The sequence below is a fragment of the Mus musculus genome, chromosome 12 (assembly GCF_000001635.26).
Source record: "Mus musculus strain C57BL/6J chromosome 12, GRCm38.p6 C57BL/6J".
Classification (NCBI taxonomy): domain Eukaryota; kingdom Metazoa; phylum Chordata; class Mammalia; order Rodentia; family Muridae; genus Mus; species Mus musculus.
In genome coordinates this window covers 81,859,301-81,883,567 of record NC_000078.6, presented here as the reverse complement: position 1 = coordinate 81,883,567, position 24,267 = coordinate 81,859,301, and the positions used below count along the sequence as shown (strand labels likewise).

Here is a 24,267-nt window from a genome sequence, read left to right as displayed (position 1 = left end):
ACATGCTGCCCCTAGGGGTCTTAGAAAAGGTCCTGAGAGCAGCAGCTGTGACCCTGGGGACCTGGCCCTCTTGCCGGCCTCTCTCCTGGGGGCTGAGGTACAGCATTCTAGTTAGATGTTTTCCTCCAACTATGACACTACACAGGCAAAGGAGAAACACTGGCCCAATGTTGAGGTTCAAGCGTACTTTCCCATAAGGGAAAATATTCTAAGTCCAACCACACAATAGGTCAGATTTACGTCAGAGACAGGCTTGGCTAAGAAATTCTAACGAACTTAGAAATCATCTTCCATAAAGGCAACAAATTAACAAATAGTATCAATTCTGAATTTTTTTCTCTAATTCAAATGGAATTATTATGAATACTAGCTATTATCTTATGTTTGCACCCCACACTTATGCTACCTCATAAAATATTTATATTTTTAGCTGCAGATGAATGGATTTCTTAAGGAAACAGTGGTCAAAATTTATGCCCATCGAAAAGTGACTAAACTACAAAATACACTACATTCCACTTGCCATCAAGTCAATGGTAGTAGCAGAATTTAGAAGTGGGTAGCCCAAAGCAGCAATGAGAAGAAGGCACTGACACCAGAGATACAGGAAGCAGAGCTTGAGAGAGACACTCGCGGAACCCAAGAACATAAACTGGCACACTGGAATAATCTTACACACTTCACAGGAGTGCTCCCACAAACTTTTCTTTTTTTTAGTTGGGGTTTTGAGGGCATTTGGGTTTATACTTTTGAATAAGATCTTCACAGTTAAATTGTTAAATAAATTATGTTTAGGGATATTATTTTCCTACTGGTTCTTTAAATAATCTTGTTCAGTTTATCCACCTAAATCTTTACCTCAGAACTGAGTATATATTAAAAGCTGTTATTCGTTATCTGCATAAACTTACATATCAACTGCTTCAGTATTAGTCATTTGAATTACAATGCCATATGTATACAATACGATGCTTTTACTAGGAATTCTATTTGCCTTAGAACAATTCATTTGTACTTCACTAAGGGATTTTTTTTTTTCTGATTTACTTGGTTTCATTCATTCCACATTTATTCCTATCTTCAACAGCTTATTAGCAAGGCATTCATTCTTTATACATGATAAGTTGTAATACCAATAGCAGTGTAATCTATGTAAAGATGTTTAAGCCGTTTAAAAGTCAAGTCCTATTGCCAATACACAAAGGAAAGCAGGAGAGAGCTGTAACTGGGCAGGTGGCACAGAAAAATAAAGATGTTCATGGGTAAAAAACACAGAACTAGAAAGGCAGGTTAGCCGTAACAGTTTTTACTGCTCCTGCAGAGAACCGGGGTTCAGTCTCAGCACCCAGACTCACAACCATCCAGAAGTCCAGCTCTAGGGCCCTGACTCTTTCTTCTGACCACTATGGACACCTGGCACACACAGGGTGCACATTTATACAGACAGGCAGATACTCGTACACATAGAATAACATAAGCTAAGAAAAAGTTCCAGTCATTCCAAACATGAACAAGCTTCTTTTTGCCATACTTCTCTAAACAACACAGCCTAACACATACTTACACAGCACTTACGCTGTACTGGGCACTGCATACGTAGGGATAATCTTTTAGGTACTGTGTAGAACCATCATCACCTATCAATAAACGTCTGATGGCCTACTAGCAAAAGCAGGATTAGAAGGCGGGACATCTGGCAGATATACTAGAATTCTGAGAGATTGTCAAAGGCTTAAAGATAGAAAAAGAGAGAGAGAAAGAGAACAGATAAATGACCTAACTGAAATTGATACCTTTCCAATTATTAATATTACCACATTAGCAATCATTATTCCAATCTTGATAGCCATGATAGCTTCTTATATCTTCTCAAAGAAAAGGGTTTTAGAGATACAAGAAAAAGAGAAATGTGAAAAATGGAAACAAGCCTAAGAAGACAAATTAGGAAAAGAAAATCACAAATAAAAATGAGGCAGTGGTGACACACGCCTTTAATCCCAGCACTTGGAAGGCAGAGGCAGGCGGATTTCTGAGTTCGAGGCCAGCCTGGTCTACAGAGTGAGTTCCAGGATAGCCAGGACTACACAGGGAAACCCTGTCTCAAAAAAAAAAAAAAAAATTGAGGAAGATAGTAGAGATACAAGAAAAAGAGAAATATGAATGAAGACGGGCCTTAGAAGAAAAATTAGAAAAAAAATTATAAATAAAATTGAGGAAGATACTAGAGATAGAGGAAATAAGGCCAGAGCCTACTGGACCACCACATAATGAAAGTCAGCCAAAGGTTGTTAGAAAACCAATCTTAGCTTATCTAGTTACTGTACAACAAATGTCAGCAGATGCTAGAAACCTACAAGAGTATGAAGAATTTGGATGGCATCCTGTAGATATGCTAGATTCAAAAATACTTAAAGGAGCAATAAATTCATATAGTATATATTCACCATTCATAAAGCATATATTAAAATCTAGAGCAATTCAAAATAGAATAATCCCTCAAGCCAAGAAAGATGGCAAGAGCAATATTAGAACCTGGTCTGCAGTTGCAACGGAGTTACAATGGAGAAAAGAAGCTAGGGAGATGGAACAGAAAAACAGGGCTAGAGGTATCAATAATTCTCAAGACCAGCTATTCAGCAAAGATCCTTATGCTGAGGTACAGATGCAAGTCATATGTGACAAAGCCACCTTGGCAGTACAGTAACTTTAAGTGACTAGGATAGGTTGAAGGAACAGGAAAAAGACTTGAACCATTTACTCAGATTATGCAAGGTCCAAAAGAAACATTCACTGACTTTTACCAAGACTGACTTCAGGTGTGGACAGAAAGCTGTCGGATCCCGAAGCTAGGAAAGCAGTGAACGAATCGTTAGCTTTTAAAAATGCTAATGCTGAATGCAAGAGGATGATCAGGCCCTTAAAGGTAAGATCAGCACCAACTGATGAATGGATTAGAAATATGACTGATATCAGACCTCATTCATACGACTTTAACGAAAGAAGTGATTGCTAAAGGTTTTGAGAAAAATCCAAACTCTCAAATGTCTTAATTGTGGTGAAAAAGGTCATTTAAAAAAGAATTCTAGAACGAACCGAACTAATTTCGAAAGCAGGCCTGTGCCTTCTGGAATATGCAGATGGTGCAGCAAAGGCCAACACTGGATTAATGAATGTAGATCAACAAGAGACAGAAAGGATAACCACTTGTTGGGAAATGCCCCACCCCAGTTCAGATCAGCCATTTTGGTCATCAGAGAAAACAATTAAGCAACAGTGCTCTAAAAATAGACATTAAGAACCCAGATATCAAAGTCAGAGCAATTTCTACAGATAAAACCCAGAAAGGACCTAGAAACAAGTATTTTGGCAAACTTCTATAGATGATCAGAGGCCAGAACTAAAGTTACTTATAAATAATATTGAAAATGAAGGTCTAGTAGACACTGGAGTAGATGTAACCATAATCTAACCAAAATCTTGGCCTCCAAATTGGCCTCTTCAAGAGGTAGGTATACAACTTTGAGGGGTTGTAACTTCATCCCACAAAAAAACAAAGTGTAAAATAGCTTAAATGTATAGGGCCTGAAGGTCAAATAGGAAAACTAAGGCCAATGTGGCTGATAAAGCCATGAATTTATGGGGAAGAGATTTGTTGTGACAATGGTAAATATAAATTAGCATTCCTCCGACCTCAGAGACAAGCCATAAAAGATGTTCCTGATAAAGGTATTATGAAAGGTTCTCAAGAACAGTTACGGACTGTCCAAGTTGTCCATAAATAAGACACAATAGAGACTGGCTCTCCTATTTTACATGGGGGAGACACTGAGGACAGAACACGAGTGGCCTTACCACTTAGGTGGTTGACTGATCAACTACTTAGATAGAACAATGGCCTATGACAAAAGAAAAAGCAAGCACTAGAACAGGTAGTCTAAGGCTCAACATAGAGAAGAACCCACAGCCCTTGGAATTCTCCCTCATTTGTCATTAAAAAGAAATCTAGAGGACTGGAGAGATGGCTCAGTGGTTAAGAGCACTGACTGCTCTTCCAGAGGTCCTGAGTTCAATTCCCAGCAACCACATGGTGGCTCACAGCCATCTGTAATGGGATCTGCTATCCTCTTCTGGTGTGTCTAAAGACAACAACAATGTACTCACATTAATAAAATAATTCTTTTTTAAAAATCTAAAAAATGGAGGATGTTGATCAATCTGAGAGCAATAATAAAATCATTCAGTCAATGGGTTCTCTACAGCCTGGAATCCCACTGCTTTCACTGTTACCAAAGGCATGGTCTATCATAGTGATTGATTTAAAAGACTGCTTTTTTTCACAATCCCTTTACAAAAACAAGATAGAGTGAGATCTGCTTTCACAGAGCCTACATTTAACTACTCCATACCAACTAAGAGGATACCACTGGAGAGTCTTGCCACAAGGAATGTTGAATAGTCCTACCTTATGCCAATATTTAATACAAGAGCCATCAGAAATAATCTGTAAACAATTTCCTCAATCAATAATTTACCTTTATATGGATGGAGATACCTAATAAAAAATGTTTGATGAAGTAAAGAGAATTTTGCCTTGTTAGAGATTACAAATTGCTCCTGAAAAATACAAAGAGGAGATTCTATTAATTATCTAGGATATAAGAAAAATCTGCAGGGGGGCTGGTGAGATGGCTCAGTGGGTAAGAGCACCCGACTGCTCTTCCGAAGGTCCAGAGTTCAAATCCCAGCAACCACATGGTGGCTCACAACCATCCGTAACAAGATCTGACTCCCTCTTCTGGTGTGTCTGAAGACAGCTACTGTGTACTTACATATAATAATAAATAAATCAAAAAAGAAAAAGAAAAAAAAAAAAGAAAAATCTGCAGGAAAGTCGACCACAGAAAGTACAAATCAGGAGAGACCAACTAAGAATTCTTAATGTTTTTCAAAAATTGTTGGGAGACATTGATTGGTTAAGACCCACAACTGGATTAACTACTCAAGTGCTAAGTAATGTATTTCAAACTGTACAAGGTAATAAGAATTAAGTAGTCCAAGAAAATTATCATCTGAGGCTGAGGGAGAATTGGCTATGGTAGAAAAGAAAGTACAAGATGCACATGTGGATCATTTGGATTCAAAGGTGACCTCTATTTTATTTATTTTGCGTTCTATTCTTGTTTAAGGTATTGCACCTGTGTAATTCTTAAAAATGCAATGTTCTAGTCCTTTTGAAAGATTTTGTTACAAATTGTTTAGGATAATGAAGAAACACATGTTAGTAGTTAGTCAACTAAACTTATGGTCATTTTAGATACTAGTTTAGTTAATTACAAAAATATGCTTCCTAAATTGAACAGAGAGTAAATAGCTGGAAACAAGCAATTCAGATACACTGTAGATAGATGGTCTTTAAAAACCTCAGAGATCTACAGAATATGGCATTTAAAGATGTTTTATTAATAAAAGGCTTTTTTGACAGTGAAACATGTCAACTGTTGACAGCACCCCATTCTACTTCAAAGGAGATGATGAGGGGACGGGAGGAAGAATTCTGTGTGTGGGGGGGGGGGAGTACTGGGCAACATTTGGGTGTAAATAAAAATAACTAATTATGGGGGCTGGTGAGATGGCTCAGCAGGTAAGAACACCGACTTCCAGAAGTCCTGAGTTCAAATCCCAGCAACCACATGGTGGTTCACAACCATCTATAATGTGACCTGATGCCCTCCTCTGGTGTGTCTGAAGACAGCTACAGTGTATTCATATACATAAAATAAAAAATTTTTAAAATTAATTAATAGAGAAAAAATATGAGCATCAAAAAACCTCCATATGGAGTTTGCTTCAAAAGTGGCAAGCTAGCCATTGGGCAAGAAACTGTCCCTGCTTCAACTAATGACAGCACACTGTCAATCTATGGACAAACAGGACACAGAAGGAGTCAACTGCCGAGCTTTGCCAGGACAAGATTAGCAGTCTCTCATAATTCCTGCTTCACAGAAAAGTCTGTCAAATGTTTGAGGCCAGAAGGCTGAAGATGATGCCCCAACGACTCAAAGAAATGTGGGGGACTGTCTAGGCAGTCAGCTGTCTCTGTCATTTCTATAGTTTTGGAAGCTGCTTGCCTACACTTTCTGCATACTCAGACAGGAATCCCTCTTAGGTCTCTGACAGGATTGAAGACTAGATAGAAATCTCATCATCTTCTTTGAAGTAGAATGGGGTTGCTGTCAGGAGCCTTTTACTAATAAAACATCTTTAAATGCCATATTCTGTTAGTCTCACATACAAACTGAAGTTGTTTAGGATTTAAGAAAATGTTTTTAGGTCTAAGTAGATGTTTTTAGGCTGATAAATGCAAGTTATGATAAGTACAAACTCTGAACTCATGTAGATGACAGAGTACTTTTTCCAAAGTTGCCAAATGCATATGGATTGAATATTGTGAATGTATGTAATTCTTACCTGACAATTATCATATTTGTTCTTATTGTATATAGTTTATTCATGTTGGAGAAGGAGTCTTTTATTGGACCAAAAGGAGATGTAGGGATCTCTTGTGTAATGTGTGGAAGTATTACCTGACAATAATAATCTGATGGCCTATTAGCAAATGGCAGGGTTAGAAGGGGAGACATTTGTCAGAGAGATTGGAAGTCTGTGAGTAATCAGAGATGAAAAGATCCATCCTAGACTCTGTGGATGCTGGACACATGAAACTGAGAAGTAACTAACCCTGTGGCAGACAGAACAGTTTAAATGGATTATGTAAGTTACAGGCTAACTGGGGAACAAGCCCAAGCTTAAGGCCTGGGTATTTATTCATAAATAAACCTCCAAGATGTTATTGGGAACTGGGGTGCAGATGAAAAAGCACAAGGTTATAGTATGTGATACAGACTTATAAAGTATACAGACATTACACCACTCCATGTAAGGGGTGTAATTCTGGGTGTTAGGCATGGAAAGGTCCTGGAACCAATCCCATAAGAATACCATGACAACTGTGTGGTTAATATGACAGATGAGAAGTGAAATTCTGCAAGATCATGGCTGGAGGGCAGAGACTGGAATGCTTTTTTTTTCCACAGCAGATCTTCTCCAAAATCATCTTTAAATTATTACAGAGAACAAAGAACAATAAACAACTTTCAAGAAATTCCAAAGGCCTCCAAACAATTCCAATCTAAAAAGATTTGTCAAAGGCAGCAGCAGCACATTGTGGGTTTTGTTTGTTTGTTTGTTTGTTTGTTTCAAGATTGACTATAACTAAGAAGCCTGTAAGTGCAACATGACCAATAACATAAACTTAGTAACAGAATCAATGACTCAAAATCCTTTCTGAAACTACTCCATCCTCTGAACTGAGATGGCTTCTGACGAGAAGTCATGAAGCCTTAGCAAACCTAATGTAACTGCAAGTTACTGACACATCTGAGAATTACAACTCAGCAAATAAAACCACGGAGGTAGAAGTATTCACACGTCCAAGAGAACCTGGAGAACACGGACCGATCCTCTGGATCGATCATTCAGTGGGTAACATTCAGAGACTACACTACATAAACCCCAAACTCAGCTTTGAGAGAACTGTTAGGTGAAAAGTAGCTTATGAGGTTCAACAATGTTTGACTTATATCTGGGTTTCTGAGCAAACCTAACCACTCTGGAAAGAGTGTGGGGTGTTCAACACTAGGGCTTACCCTGGGCTTACCCTGATCACTACCTCTTTTTGTGAATCGGAGACAACAAAATGGCACAGCCGTCACTTGGGCAGCAGTTTCACCAGTCTAAGTAAATCCTGGATAAATTAAGACTGACTTTCCACATGGCAAATAAAAGGACCAGAAGCTATTTCATAAAGTGTAATTTCAACGACTTTACACCACTTGCTGATGTACTCAACAGAAATGATTTTTCAGGACTCAGAGTAAAGGAAATTAAGCATTCACTAACACTCTGTCAACATAACATCAATGCTACAGAATGGCAGCTCAGTCCTCTAGGTCCTATACCTCAGAAAATGCCACTTGTATTTAACAGGCTTACTCTATGCATATAAAGTAATGAGAGCCTGCGTTCACACAGAAGTGTAAGTACGTTCTTACAAACACAGTTCACTATGTGATCATGCACAAGTGACATCATAGCTCAACTGAGGGCTGCAAGTTGTGATGGATTAATTTTTACAATTACATTAAAAATCAAAACTATCTTGAGTTGAAAAAATTTAAAATATTAACACACACAAAGATTATCAAGTTATTTGATTATATTCTTGTTTCATTAAAATTCAGTGAAGTAGACTGTAAACTAAAATCCTAGTAAGATTCATAAATCAGAATCATTAGCACTCTTACGACTATGACCAGAACCCATGTCTTCTTTATAGCACCGCTCTCCTAGACTCACTCAATCTGTCTGCAAAAGAATCATGCTACCCCACACTCCAGGTCTAGTTCTAGGATAAAGTAGTAAAAGTAAGCCATGTCTCACATACCAGAGTTAGAGTGAATTAGATGTGGAAATGCCTAATGGGACAAAGCATGGCATACTCACTCACTACCACAAGTTTCCATTAGAGTAGCTTGGACATACTCAATGCTTTACCCTTTGACTGGCTCACCCGTTATCCCTGGGCACACATTAGTCTCAGGCACTTTTCTAAGGGTTGCTTACACAGTAATAAATACAAGTTGTTCTACCCTGGAGCCCTTAGAATGACTAATCTGGTGTTTTATTTCACTATAATCCTTTGATTAAAGTACTGTTATTATCTCCAGTTTTACAGATAACAAACTCAGGCTATAAAATCATTTGCCCATACCAGTAAAAAAAGACAAGAACAGGATTACAGCCAGTCTGTCTCTAAAGCACAAGATGTTATGTTTTTTAAATCATATTTATTTACTTACAGTGTTCACATAGGAGGCTACAGGACACATTGCAAGACTCAGTTCTCCTGTTCCACCTTATGGGCCCCAGGAATCAAACCCAGGTCATTAGACTTGGTAGGCAGTGTCTACCCATTGAGCCATCTCACTGACCTATCACAGCCTGAGTTTTAACCAACTAGACATTCTACCAAGGCAAGGTTTCTCAACCCTTTCCCACCTCCCCCACCCCCGGTAAAGCTCTCCTAAAGAGCTCTTTAGACCAAAAATAATAAAAAATGTAAAAGCCAGGTGCTAGCAGCACATGCCTTTAATCTCAGCACTTAAGGAGTCAGAGGCAGGTGGATCTCTGTGACTTCAACACCAACCTGGTCTACAGAACAGGCTCCAATTAGCCAGGCTATGTTACACAGAGAAACCTGTCTCAAAACAACCAAACAAACAAACAGACAAGCCTTTTAGACATTTTCTTCTGCCAATCTCATTGGCCCCTTGAAATTTTAATACCACATATATATATGCTTGATATATTTGTACATACTGTGCACACATCTCTCTGTACTTTATACTTAAAAAACAATAAGGTCTATGTTACACACACCCAAGAATTAATGTTTGGTCTCTTGACAGCCATACTGACAATGCTCTAGCACTGTTGACACATTAATTCAAATAACCTCTGGTATGGGGTGGTGTCCTGCATATTATGGGATGTTGAACACTATCCTAAGCATGTATCCAGCAGAAGCCCATGGCATTCCCCAAACCAAAGTCATGTTAAAATCTTTCCCAAAAGTTCCTATCCTTGAAACATGCAGCTAGGTGCTACCACTTACATGTAAGGACTGCCAATTCTCATCTTGCTTATAACAAACTGGGATGGATGAGATATACACAGACTGCATCTCTGTAGCTGGGATGAGGGAGCAGGCGCAATGGCAGCAGCGGTGGCAAGGAGGAATTGATAACTAGTTTAAACACAGCAGGGAAAGAAACCCACATTAGACCAGTAAGTGAAAGGACATTAAAGTTTAATAACTCCATTTATAAAGTGTCACAGAACATGGCTACCCCCATTCCAAATGATCAGTGAGACAAACGGTCTCACTCTAAGTGTGAGGCCATAACTAAAGCCCAGGAGAGCAGTGCATCCTACAATGGACTCCCACAATAGCCACATAATTTGCTAGTCAAGAAGCAAAGCCAGAATTAAGGCTGCACAAATGGTGATGGAAATGACAACTCTGAGACGTCTAGATTCAGAACATAGACTGCAAACAACTAGGGGCACTTAGAGCATTAGTTAGAGCATTAGGAATCAGTCCCAGGTTGGCATGCAGAAGCAGGTTAATAAGAAGTGTCATGCATGGGTATACAATGAAAGGACTGACAGTGACGGGGGGTGGGAGGGGGCATGTCCCGATGTTAAAAAGAAGAATTAAATGGCAGAGGCACTCTAAAAGCCTGTGCCAGTGATCTAACTCCTAGCAGAGTTCTGAGGCTTACACTGGAAAACCCTAAAGAGCAGTGCATGGGTACACAGCAGCATAATAAATGTTTTTAATAATGTTCACACTGCATAGTGACATGACAAAGACCAGCAAACAGACATGTGACCACGTGTGGTTTAGAGAAAAGGAGCCGAAACGTAGATTCCATAGCTAAGATTAGTAGAACCTAACCATATACAGATGTAAACATCAGCCTGATGAACGAGCAGAAGTGAGTAGAAAACTGATGATTCTGTGACACAGTAAGGAACTAATATTCCAAACAAAAACATCAGCATTCTCTTTAAAATATAAAAATTCCTATTGTGGTAAGAAACAAGACAAAACTGTCCATATCTCCAACGTTAATTAATAGAGATGTGTAACAATTATAGGAAGAACAGGATAACTAAAGAAGTGAAAAATGGGATTAGAAAGATGGCTCAAAGGTGAATGTCACCAAGCCTGGCAACCTAAATTAATCTCTAGAATCAAGTAAGCACAAAAGGCAAGGACCGGCCACGGGAGCTCTGCCTTCAATACACACTGGGAAACAGGCAGACAGAACTCTGAGATCAGCCAAGTCACAGAGCAAGTACTGAGCCAGCCTGAGCTACATAGTAAGACCCTCTATCAAACAGACAAAAAGGGAGAGAGGGAGGGAGGGAGGGAGGGAGGGAGGGAGGGAGGGAGGGAGGGAGGGAAAAGAACTCCACAAAGTTATCTGCTGACCTCCACATGTGCTATGCCATATGCATGCATGTATAGGCAGCAGGAGCACTTGCACACAGTAACAAGAGTTTACATTGTAGCAAGAATCAAAGTTCTCCAGTTATTTATCTGAGCTGGAAAAGGAGCTGAGTTAAAGTGGAACTAAGCAGGAAGCATTCACAAGTAACAGACTAAGACTTCGCAGGGTAGGCCGGTACCCTCTACAATCACACAGGGGCTTTGCTGTGAGTGTACTCAGGAGTTTTGTTTTGGCATTTTTCAAGACACACACCCAGGATTGTCCTCCAGAGATTGATACACTGAGGTGGAGCAAAACAGGATGCTCAGACAAGTTATTTCCTAGTTACATTTTTTTTTAAAATTATTGACTGCTCTATGCTATAGAAGCTTGTGTCCTGGGCCACAGGCCAGCAATCTTCAAGAGAATATCATGATAAACTACAACGTCAAACAACAGCCACAAAGCTCCGAACTCTTCTAAGGCAGATGAGTAAGTTCATGTGAAAGGACAGGAGACCAGAGTCTGCCTATGCCAGCGACAGTCTCAGGCGCTGCGCTGGGTTACAGGTGTCACTCTCCAGGGCTCACGGGAACTGAGGACAGGGGGTACAACCAAGGGGGGTATCTCAAACACCACAGAAAGAATTCTAATCCCTGGTGCCTGATAAATAGCCAAGAAACCACAGAGAACACACAGGTGTAACTAGCTGAAGGCCATAGATCAATGTCTGCAGTTAAGAGTGGCCAGGCTGTGGGATTCTACCTAGACATATCTAAGGAAGGAAAGGAAGGGGACACTCGGATCTTGAGTGACACTGACAAGCATAATGCACAAAAGCAGTATAACCTGTGACAGTGACAGACAAAGATCACGAAATCAAAGGCGGATGATAAATCTACAGTGGAATGAGAATTGTTATAAATGATAACTCTCCAACTGTAACTTTGGACAAAAAAATATGGCAGAAGTTTACAGGAACCCTAAAGACTGAGGGGAGGGCAAAGGAGGGGCATAATTAAACAAACCTGTGAAATAGAATAGTTTAGCTGGCCTAGACTTTTTAAATGTCAATTGTAAACAGGGCAAAAGAGAAGGCTCCACATCCGAGCTCAAGGGTGAGGTGTCAGGGTAGCGTACTTTCAAATGAGTCCTGTAGACCTGTGTGAGAAGCCATGTGAAGAGACTGGTTACACAGTACAAGTAACCAGCATTGTTCAAAGCACACATGGAATCTAGATGGAGGCATGAGTGAACTTGTAGTATTCTGTGACTTTCCTGTTCATCGGAAAATCTTTAAGGTTGTAGAAATATAAGATTATTTTTCAATAACATACATGCTTCAATAGCCCTGTGCCCGTGATGGAGTAATAGACAAACTTATGTGTTTCTGATAATACAACATATAATCTTTTTGGTTTAGCTGTACTTTTTCTTATCTTTTCAAAACATCCTCAAATTGAGGATTTCACATTACCAAACTGCCAAAAAGGCAAACAGACTTTAGAACTTCTATTTACCACCTGCCCAGTTCATCCTGCTTCTGCATGAGGTCAGAGATGCGTAAGGAAACGGTGTCTAACACAGCACAACTAACAGACGAAAAAAGGGGCCCGAGTGCAAATGGTAACTGGCTTGTTTGCACTTACCAGTCTGTTTTTATGAATGTTTCAGATACTTTCCCAAGATAGTACTTTTACAGCACAAATCATATTCTCAGATTTAAAAAGCGACTCACTGAGAAGCCAATCCTACACTGAATATTTAACAATAAAATACTGGACAATGGTAAAACACTATACCCAAAAGCATAGACTTGTTTAATGAACAATCTTTTCTTCAGAACAAAGATCCATTTGCCTGGCAGGAAGGCTATGAAACCAAAACAGCACAGACACAAAGTTTAGCAAGATCCAGCATAGGCACACAGCACATCTCCTTCATGTGTGGGCTACCCATGCATGAAACATCCTAGAAAAGAACACTGCAGGACACTCAGGAGTTCAGTCATGCCCTAGTATAATCTTTAATTTATAAATTAAGAAACCTGGCTTTATATAGGAACACACAGGTGCCCATTCTGCTAGGAATAAGGTATCAAGACTTTTCATTTTCGAGTATTTATTTTGTACAACTCTGCATATGTTAAATTCTGTTTTCAAGTAGCCTAGTACTGCAGGAGAGTAGTAGCCATTCAAAAATACTCAAGACTATTCCTTTCTGTCCACTTAAAATGTATCTATCACAGACATAAAAGTTCAGAAAAAGATACACTTGGAAAATTGTTATAAATTGTACAAACCCTCAAAGACTATAACCCCAGCCTGTTAGTAAGGAAAGAGTGAAGAACACAAGTTACAGATGATACAGCACAGAGGTCTCGGATCAGTCCTGGAGCAGAAAAGGCAACTGGCAAAGTGTATACAAAATGAGTAGACCATTAGCATCCTGAAGCAACGCCAATGTCTCCTTCTGAGAAACACACGGTGCTCGGGCAACACGCTGATATAAAAGGAAGCTGGGAAAGGCACACAGAACCTGCAGTCTTCTAACTTTTCTATAACCCTAAGTTTATGCCAAAATGAAAAGCTTTAAGGGGGAATAACAGTGGCTGGACCTGTTTAGTTTATGTCTAGACAGCACTGTAACAAGAGGGAGAGGGAGGAAAAGGAAGTGGGGTGGATCCTAGCTCAGGCTTCTCAAATTGTGACTAGGTTTCCTGGCCGCTTGCAGATCAGCTGGCTCTCAGGGTTCCACCTGATGTACACAAAGCTCTACAGAATGGGAATTTCTTTCACAGTGCCAGAAAACCTCAAAAAGGAAATGGCTTCTTTTCCCTGGGTTTTCTTTTCTTTCTTATCTTAACACAAAGCAAGAGTGTGACATCAACTGTTCAAGTTCTTAGAGGCAGGAGTTCTAAGAAGAGTGTCACCAGCTTCCCAGTTGTACCAAAGAACACACAGGCACACCCCAACTTTCCAGGGCACTGAGAGAGTCAGAATCCCACCACTCACTCCACTATGGTAAAGCTCACCTGTGTAATTTATGAAGGCAATGGGGAGGCTACAGAACGCTTGTGGAGTTCTTGGCTTTCCTGGCTGCTCTTGTACCCAGGTGTGCAAGCATATCTGTCAAATCCTTCTCAGCTTCCCCAGCCACAGGCAGACACAAGGGAAAACCATCGGACTTAATGAAACCAAATAATATGATGAAGCAATCTTGTCTCAGAATCATCTGAGTACAAAACTAGGGAAAAACCAGATCAAAGTTGCTGTGTGATGCTTATCAGTGCAGCAAAGAGCTTTAATTGGGACTAAGTTTGAATTAAATGGTACTTTAGGGGGAAAAAATTTGCTATTGTCAAAGACAAAGATGTTACTGAAATGTTTTATTCAATATTCTATTGAATAAGCAGCTTAAAGCAATGCCTCCTGTGTTGGAAGGAGCTGAGGGGGTGAGAAGGGCATACTAGGCCGCTCAACACAGCTGATGGAGACTTAGGTCAGCCGTTAACCTGCAGGAGCACAACTTGGCAAATTCTGGCCACTCTCTCCTTTTCAAAAATTCTTTCTTTTGGCTCTCTTCCTCTTATTTTCCTGTAATTATTACCTTTGTCACCCACTTTTAGATGTCACTGGGTCTTGGAGCTCTGTCCAAGGATATTTTTTTTAATTAGCTTTAGGATCTCCCTACAACACAGTAGCTATGTCAATAATTTCAAATAAATAAATTTCACCCTACATTTCTCTCCTGATCGTTCCTAGTCAACACTCTGACCTCAAGTTCCCCAGTCTCAAAGAAGCCCTCAACCCTGCTCACAATCCCACATCAACAGTCACTTCACTTTCCCACTCTCTGGAGGAGAGCGCTCCATATCCCGCTCTAGCAGTCTCCACATCTCCTCCCTCCCTCACCAGAGAACACCCTGCACTTCAGGCAGGTTTATTCACTACAAGATGGAGGATAGCCCTGAGCTCGAGGTCCCCCCGACTGTTAGATTGCAGTCCGGTACCCAGGTCCTGGTTCATGTGGTGCTAGGAACTGAACACAGGTTCTCGGGCTCCACTCCAGAAGCATGCTGCGAAAGGAATTACATCCTCAGCCTCTGCTAGCTAAGGCTCTAAAGGCGCTGATCTTAAGCCATCGGATGAGTTTTTACTACACTTTCAAATTTCTGAATCTTTAAATTCAGGGCTTGCGGGTTTCAAAGAAACTTTTACTCTACAAGTAAGGACCAACCACAAAAATGAATAATGGTGGCAACTAGGAAAAAGTCACAGCCATAAATTTTATGATAATGATTAATTTATGATAATTACGCCACAGAGTACTTGGCATACATTGCTTTACATATTGCTTATACATATAACTTTACAAGGCTGTACACACAAGACACACATGTTGCTGTACTTTGAGTGACTTACACGCTTCTCTGGACTAATTCTGGCACTTGATTCTTGCAGCCACTGAAACTAACTCTACACATGACTCTGCTCACAATACAACCTCCTACAACACTCTGCCCTCAACTATTCCAGATCAGTTTTGGTGGTCAACCTAAGGAAGGTCCATATATGTAATACAGTTTTCAATCAACAAACACTCATTCAGAGCAGACACTGAATAATATATCACCACACCCGACCCTGCCCTCACTGAACTTATAAGGCACTATGGCAGTAGAGCTGTCTAGACAGCAAACACGCAAACAAAGATACAAACATGGTTGTGAAGCACCATGAAAGCAGCTGACCAGATGAAGTGGTGACACTAAGAAGGATGCTGTTTACAGTTATGGGGTACCTGTGAGATGATACTTAGGCCCAGTCCTCCACTACTAGGACAGTCAGCCTGAGAACAAGAGGAGAAGGAGAGGAGTCTCCTTTAGGAAGACACAGCAGGTGCAAAGCTCCTTCACGAGGAAGCAGTGTATCAGGCTCAACTGAAAGGAAGGAGGCCACCTGATCCTGGCACAGCGGAAACCACACAAACTGTAAGTAAAGGCAGAGATGGCTTTAGTATGGCCTTGGTAAAGATGCTTGATTTTTATCCAAAGCTCTACATGCAAAGATATTACAAGGGAGTAGCAATTGTTTCTAGCGCCAGCCATTTACCTGCAAATTTTCGTAATTCCACTTTTCTTACCAATTGGGTAATATTCCACTGTGTAAAGGGGCCACATTTTCATTACCCATTCATCAGCTGAGGGGCATCTAGGCTGTTTCCAATTCCTGGCTGTTATGAATAGAGCAGCAATGTGCACAGATGAACAAGTATCTCTGTAGTAAGGTACACAGTCCCTTGGATATATGCCAAAGTGGTAAGGCTGATCTTGTGGGAGATCAATTTTGAGCTTTTTGAGGGTCCCCACACTGATTTCAAACATACAGTAGCCATACGAACATACTAGATGCCAGTAACTCAGACCCAGAAAGGCAAACACTGCATGTTTTCTCATATGAGTGCTATCTTTTAAACTTTAGGGGGATGGGTTTCGATCTAAACAACCACAGAGGTTACACTAGCAGTAAAACCAGGGAGCAGAGGGGCTTCCAAGCAGGGGAAACAGAACAGAGTGCTATAAAGAGATAAAGGAACTAGAAGAGGAGGATTAAATGGGACGCACGAGGAAAGGGTAAAGGACCACATACGAGGAAAGACAACTAACACTAACTTTGAAAAGTTATAGGGAAGGCTAAAATTGTAGAAATGTCCTAAAATATATATGAAAGTAATTTTAATGAAGTTACCCTATAATGGGGAAAACAATTATGCCCCCCAAGTAGTATACACTAGACATCTTATACTACCAAGTAACCTGCAGGACCAGGAATGGGGTACATCTAAAGTCACTGGTCAAAGGGATCCCACAGACACCCCGGGGTTGGGGGGGGATGACAGGCTCTCTCCAATGTTATTGGTACCCTTCCTGACCTGGTGATAAGACCCTATTGTTGAAGATCCTTACCATTTACTTATGTCATAGAACATGGAGACACTGCGTTGGTGCCCAAGCAGCAGCTTCCCTTCTACTGACTAACTCCATAGTGCTGGAAGGAGGAGAAAGCAGTCATCAGGATCATCAGGGACAAACCCAGGGACCTACACAAACAAGGTGTCCCAGTGCAGTAGGGCACAACCATTATGGAAGCCACCAACTGCTTTATTTAAAAAATTGGATTTAAGGCCCATTCCTTAATATGGAACTCATAGCTGATACCGTAAAAGTGGCCAAGATCCTGAAACTAAATAGATCACAGGCCCTAGGAGAAAACTTACTACTATTATTCTGCTAAATGAACATAGAAATAAAATGACTCCTAATGACATACTGCTGTATCAATAGACCAGTGCACCACTGCTCAACCCTCTCAGGAAAAAGGTGTCCTTGCAGTAAATAATAGTTAATAGAGACCCACAAGTGGGCAATGTGTGAGGCGAGAATCTTTGGAGCAGAGCCCTAAATGAGATGTCTTTGTCAAACTCCTCCCTTCAGAGATCTTTGCCCAAGTTAAGTAAGCAGGAAACCTGTAAGAGCTAGAGGTTATGGACAACTCCAAGGAGAGAATGCCTTTCAGGCACAACAAAACTGATGCACACATGAAATCACGGAGACCATGGCAGCACAGAAAAGACCGGTACAAGTTTCAACTAGACAAAATCCGCACTGAGAAGGGGAAGAGAGAGCACTAAGTCCTATCCCTAAGCAAGAAGCAATTGGGAGAAGAAAAATCAGTTTTCATCAATGAAGTGACACTGGGTATAAGAACTACACTCCACAGCAGGCCCCACACTCACAAAATCGACTCCATGTTTTCTGTGTGTATGCTTACCTTGTTTTGATATGTAGCGTGCAGTTTTTACTACCCAGCTTTAATGTTTCTGGGCGGGCCAAGCTACCAGGCCTTCAACCAGGTTCTCTTGGATCCGCCGATGAAAGACACACACATTAGCTCATTTCACACATTAGCTCATTTTTACCTCACCTTACTGGCTCAGTGGCTGGGCTCTTCTAAGCCTCTGCGGCTAGCATGCCCTTCCTTTACTCCTAGCTCAACACCACTAAATCTGCCCTCAGCTTAGCTGCCTGGCTACCTTCAGTGCAGCCTACTGGTCTTGTTGCCCAAGACCCTTTCAGGCTGCCCTCCCGTGGGCCTCTTTCCCTCTCTGCCTACATTTGGAAGCTCTCCCCCGCAGCTGAATCTGTTCTGTCTCTTTCCCTCAAGTCTCTTGAGTCTCTTCCCTGTCCTCTCCTCTCTCCTAGCCTGCAGGAACCTAGACGTCCTGCCACCCAGCCATTAGCCACTGGCATCTTTATTGATTTGATCAAAAACCAATTGGGGACAAGGATCTTAGTGTACGGACATACAGATTCCCAATCAAGGCATCAGAACCACTCCCCTACATTGGTGTTTTTGTCTTTGGGGGACGTTTGTTTGGTTTGGGTTTTGGTTTGCTGGGGTGGGGTGGGGAGCTGATTTTGAGACAGAACGAACATTTACTTGGGTGGATAGGAAAACGGAGAAGGATCTGGGAGGAGTTGGAGGATATTGTATTGTATGGAAAAAATTTAAACCAATACACAAAAAAAGTAGACGGCACCACCTGATTTAAATCCGTGTATGCTAAGAGCCATAAAGAGGTAAGAATAGATGCTAACGACTGGTAACATGGCTAACTTAACAGTGCAGACAAAACAGTCTTTGGCAGGAAGTAAAAGGAAGAGCTGAGCTACTCTTGACAGTAGGCATGGTTAAGGGTGTGCGTGCATATGTGTGTGTGTGTGTGTGTGTGTGTGTGTGTGTGTCTACAGCAAAAGCAGGGCACCAATGCAATGTCCGTTACACCATAACCAGTACACAGCAACGAGGAAAGGCTTCTCCTCCTCCTCCTCTCCTCTTCCATCTGCTCATCTGTCTGTCTGTTTTGGAATGGGAGCATCCATTTAAAAATCAAAAAAAAATTTTTTTTTTAATTTTATGTGTATGGGTGTATCGCCTGAGTGTTTTTCTGTACATCACTTGTGTGGCTTGTCCCCTTAGATGCCCAGAAAGGGGCATCAGATGCCCTAGAACTGGAGTTACAGATGGTTGTGAACTGCCACATAGGTGCTGGAAACTGAACTCTGGCACTCTGGAAGAACCACCAGTGCTCTTAACCACTGAGCCACCTCTAAGGCCCTTCAGAACGGTTTTAGACATGATTTCTCTGGGACGTCTCGAGAGAGTCATGAAGACAAGTGAGTACCAGTTTAGAAGACTAGGCTAGGAATTATGGGTACACTGATCTAGTTCTCTGAACTCACCTAGCATGCAGTATACAAATGAGTGAACCGCACTCCAGATGTTCTGAACCTGAACAAGTTTGTACATGGACACATTTTTAACACTGTCAAGTAATGTTTAATGTCCAGTAGGGTCTGAGAACCTCTTACTTAAACAAACTGGAGAAAGACAGGTGCCCAGATTTGCAACCAGAGTCTCATGTGTGCTAAATAAACAGTTTGCACTCAGTCTATCTTAATGTAAATACATTTTAATGAATTTCATCATCTAGACATGTAACTCTTCATAGACAAAGACTGTATATGAAGCAATGTGTTAGAATAATGGTTGCCTTCAATAAATTCAGCACTGTCTAATCTCTTCTAGGCATGCAGCATTGTAGAGAAAAATTCTAATTAGACAGTCTTTGGAACGCCATTCACTGAAGGCTACTCTGAAAGTGAATAGCCTATTTTATAATTATTTCCTTGCAAAATACTCATGAAATACGTTATACATGAGCAAACCAAGGTTCAGGAAGGTGATCTTGCAAATCAACAGCAAAGCCAATATTCAAAAATCAAGGTAATAGGCACACCAGTGAACTTTTCATCCAAAAAACCAGAAAAGAAAAAGCTACCCTATCCCAAAGTTCTCACCCATGCTAAGTCATGTACATTAACAATTAGAATGATATAAATGGAGTTAACAAGGAAAACAAGATAATCAGTGAAGAGGGAAGCTTTTCTTCTTGGTTTTCCCTATCTAGAACAATAATAGCAGAATCTATATCTTACCCCTCTGAATGACCTATAAAAGCTGGGAGACAGAGAGTGTGTGTGTGTGTGGGAGTGGGAGTGTGTGTGAGTATATCCATGCCTAAGGGGATCCTGAATGGTGATTTTGGCTTCAAAAAGTCATATATAAAACCCAGTTCATGTATCTGCCTAAGGTAATAAAACAAGTCACAACGGGGACACTTAGCTGGGCTAAGAACCTATACACAAACTCAGTAAAGTCACCGTCACCTGCAGCTACTATTGGAAGAACACATGAATACTAACCATGGGTGAGATTTTAATACAGAAGGTGAGCTTCTGCTTTGATCTGGATATATATGTCACACTATTGACCTCACTACTATAGCACTAGCTTGTTTCCTAAACTGCTACACTCCTCTGTGCTAAGTTCCAGACCACGACCTCTGATCATTCATCGTCCCTACAGTTCTAAGCTTGCTGCTGCTTATCCCAGCCTAGACTCCTAAGTTCCCTGACAGAAAAAAGTGAATCGGATCCATTGCCAGTCATATGTCTAACGTCTCATTACTGTGTGTCAGTCTGGCACTGCTCTACATCCTTAAGAGTACAGCAATGAACAGAGAGAAACCCCTGCCTGGTCAGAGCTTCAAGTCTATTATTAGCTTTCCTCGGTGCAACAGGGTGACAGAACCAGCAAGTGAGTGTGTGCCTCAGCCAGCAGAAACCGCTGTTCAGAAAGCGGGCAGAAGAGGTCAGAGGCTGCTATGTTACTTATCAGGGAAAGTCTCACACGCCAGAAACCCGAAATAACCTAACCAAAGGCAGGCCACACAATCATCTGGAAGGGAGAGGCCCCTGACAGAGTAGGAAGGGCAAGCACACCCAGCCCAGGGCACAGTGACGACATGTCAGCTGCTGGGTAGACTGCAAGCAGTCGAACTGAGTATAGAAAGGGGCAGAGCAAGGGCAGAGGGGAAGCTGGTCTACGCACAAGGGTCACAGGACCTCAAAGAATCCTGATCTGTGTGTAGGGAAGCAAGAGCAGAAACAGCAAGCCTTGATACAAATGCCATCACACACCCCCTGCCAGCCCGCACCCCCACCCCAGACAAGTACCCAGCAGGGCAGAGCTGCTTGAACCAGGCCTGACTGGGGGATGATGGACTCCTGTCAGATTTTAAAGACAGAACTCACTAGCTTTGTGCGTGGACTGGGAGTGAGGAGAAAGAGAAGCCTATGAGAGCTTTTAAAGCTTCAGGAAGAGTGGAGCTGCCATTCGTTGAAGTGAAGCACTTTTATTTTCCCAGAACCTGGCAAAGTACCTAGTGCACAGCGGACACTCAAATACCTGAGAATCGAGCTTAACTGAATAAACTCCCGGGTAATTCAATATATGGCTTTCCGCTTCCTCTGAAGTCCTCAGTGGTGTTAATTCCACAAAGAGGCTTAGACCCAAACCTTACACAGCACAGCAACAAATCCTGACCTCCCAACGATCATTTTGCCTTTAATGTACAACCTGTCTGGACACCCGGGAGGGCAGCTCTGAAAGCGAGTGAGCTTGAAGGGCCGCCTCACCACCACAGCCACAGAGCTGCTCATTAAGGACATCGCACTCCTGGAAGGGATGCTGATGCAGAGTGAACCCGATCGGCCACAATGAACAGAAATTATAACATTTAATGATAAATTTTCAGAATCTGACAAGACCAAGTCCTGTAATAAACAGCTCCTTTAAGCTGGGGTAAGTCCCTTCGAACACATTCCTATTAGAAATCAGAATCTGCTTGACAATGTGACATTTAGCGCGAGCACACACACACACACACACACACACACACTCGCCATCCCCCAAGGCATGTTCCTGCCTTAGTGATACTGAGAAAAGAGGCAAATAGGCTGCCCTAACTCGCGGTACTTCTCATACTCTCCATTCGGGGACTTAGTAACCCAGCACCTTTGTTCTAGCCCTCTGAAGAACCATGAAGTTAGCAGAAATTCCCTGAAAATAAAAGTTAATATCCTTCCTTCCAATCACTTTAAAATTTGAAAGCTTTGTTTTCTCAAATGTGCCACCTAAAATTGTGCTTTTATTTTATTTTTTATTTTTAAGAAATGTGCAAACATCTTTCAGGAAAACATCCTCTAAAAACACTCCTGAGGCCTGGACTGCACAGTGACTCTCAGGCCAGCCTTGGCTATAGAAGGAAACCGTCTGGGAACACCAAAAACACTTCAGAGAAACTGGACCGAGAGCACCAAGCAACAGGCGGCGGCACTCTCCTTTTCCCAGCCAGTCAAAGGCCTTGAACCAACGCAAACAAACGCCAGCCAGGCTCTCGTATCTCCCCGCTCCCTGCCGGCAGCGCTAGCCTGACAACACCGCGGTCCCTCGCCGCGGGGCTGAACCGAATGGAACCCGCACTCAACCGATCAGCGGTTTGCGGAGGCGCGAGCCCGCTGGGGGTTTCCCCCAGCACGGGAAGCGAGTACGAGCCGGGACACCCTGCGACTCCGTTTCTGCCGGAGCGCGCACGGCCTCCCCCGGGCTCCGCACACAGCCGGGGGCCGAGGTGCGGGCGGGGATGCCCCCGGGGAGCGGGAGGTAGATAGTCCGAGGCCCGGGGAACGACCGGGGACCCCCGATGGAAGGCCTCGGGGCGCCAGTTACGCAGACCCGCACGAGAGGCGCTAGGAAAGCGGGACCCGGCCGGGGACCGGCGGGAAGGGAGGTGCTGAAAACACGGGAAACCCGGGGCCCGGAGCGGAGCCAGCGGGGGAGGGGAGCGTCCGCCCGCCGCCGGGACCGCGGGACGCGGGGAGGACAGGGGCGCGACCCCCGGGCCCCCGAGGATCACAGCCGAGCGTCCGCTGCGGGTCCCCGTCCCCGCCCCCACTCACCATGTAAAGCGTGAAGGGCAGGCCGAGCAGAAAGAGCCACAGGTAGAGGTGGAGCGCGTTCACGAAGGTGGCCTGGTGCGGGTCGTAGTACCAGCCGCCGCTGAGCGCGGCCCACACCCCCTGCCGGAGGATCTGCAGCGTCTGCGACCCCATCCCCACCCGGCGTCGCCGCCGCCGCCGCCGCCGTCCCCGCCCCGGCCCCAGCTTCGGCCTCGTCGCCTGCGCGCCCGCGGACCGGTCTAGCCCCCTCCCGAGCTCCGGGAGAGCGGCCCGGCGCCGCGGCGCTCGCTGGTGCTGCTGCACGAGGAGGAGGAGGAGGAGACGGCGGAGGAGGAGGCGGCGAGCGGCAGGGCGGAGAGCGGCGAGGAGGAGGAGGAGGCCGGGCTCCTGAGCGCCGCCGCCATCTTGTCTTCGAGCTCCGAGCCCGAGCCCAGTCCGCCAGCGCTGCCGCCGCCGCCGCCGCCTCCGCCGCCGCGACCCCCGCCGGCCGCCAGCCTCGGCCCGGCGGAGCAGGCGAGCGGGCGCCCGGCAGGACGCGGAGGAAGCCGCGCCCCCTCCGGCTCCTCCTCCTGCTCCCTCCACCCGCGGAGCGGTCCCCACGGGTACGCGCAGCGCCTGGGTCGCACGGGCGCCTCCTGTTGGGAGAAGCCTGCAGAAGCAGCATCTGGCCGGGGTGGGGATGGGGGTGGGGTCGGGTGGGGTGGGGTGGGGTCGGGTGGGGTGGGGTGGGGTGGGATCCGGTCGGGTCCGAGTTTGCAACCCGGATGGCACTGCACCGGGCATGACCGACCACTGCAAGCTCTTTAAAGTCGAGCGGACTTCCAGACTTCCAGAATTCGTAGACCTTGCAGGGGCTGCCGTTTGTGGCAATTGCCCAAGACAAAACAAGTAAAAAACATTTGGGGGTAAACTGTCTGAGTTTGACACTGCAGGACTGGAAGAATTAAAGCAGAGTTGAAAAGAACTGTGTTACCCTTTTTTGGACCCGAAGCAGCTTGAGTGAGAAAAAGGGCGACGACGTCAAGAACTAGAAGCTTTACTGCTTCCAAATAGGTGTAAATTAATACAAGCTGCAAGAGATACAAAAGTATGACATGACCAAGTTATGCTTGCACCACAACTTTTCTTTTTCATGTGGTGCAACTAGTAACCATTTTTATCAATGGGCCAATCTCAGCAGAGTTGAAAGATTCCTGACTCCACCCAAACTTTGAATGGGGTCTT

At 43.3% G+C, this 24,267-nt stretch overlaps 1 protein-coding gene across 7 annotated transcripts in view; it reads right to left on the bottom strand.

Moving 5' to 3' along the window:
- Positions 1-23,655, bottom strand: part of Pcnx (pecanex homolog) — a 141,012-nt gene extending 117,357 nt beyond the window's left edge. For 5 of the 7 annotated variants that reach the window (XM_006516090.3, XM_006516089.3, XM_006516091.3 and 2 more), the window contains exon 1: positions 23,044-23,655. In XM_006516090.3, coding sequence (XP_006516153.1) covers positions 23,044-23,196 — 153 coding nt within the window. In that variant the 5' untranslated portion in view covers positions 23,197-23,655. The remainder of the gene's footprint in view (positions 1-23,043) is intronic. The other 2 variants (NM_018814.3, XM_030246823.1) reach the window with 2 other exon arrangements.
- Positions 23,656-24,267: the final 612 nt, after the last annotated feature.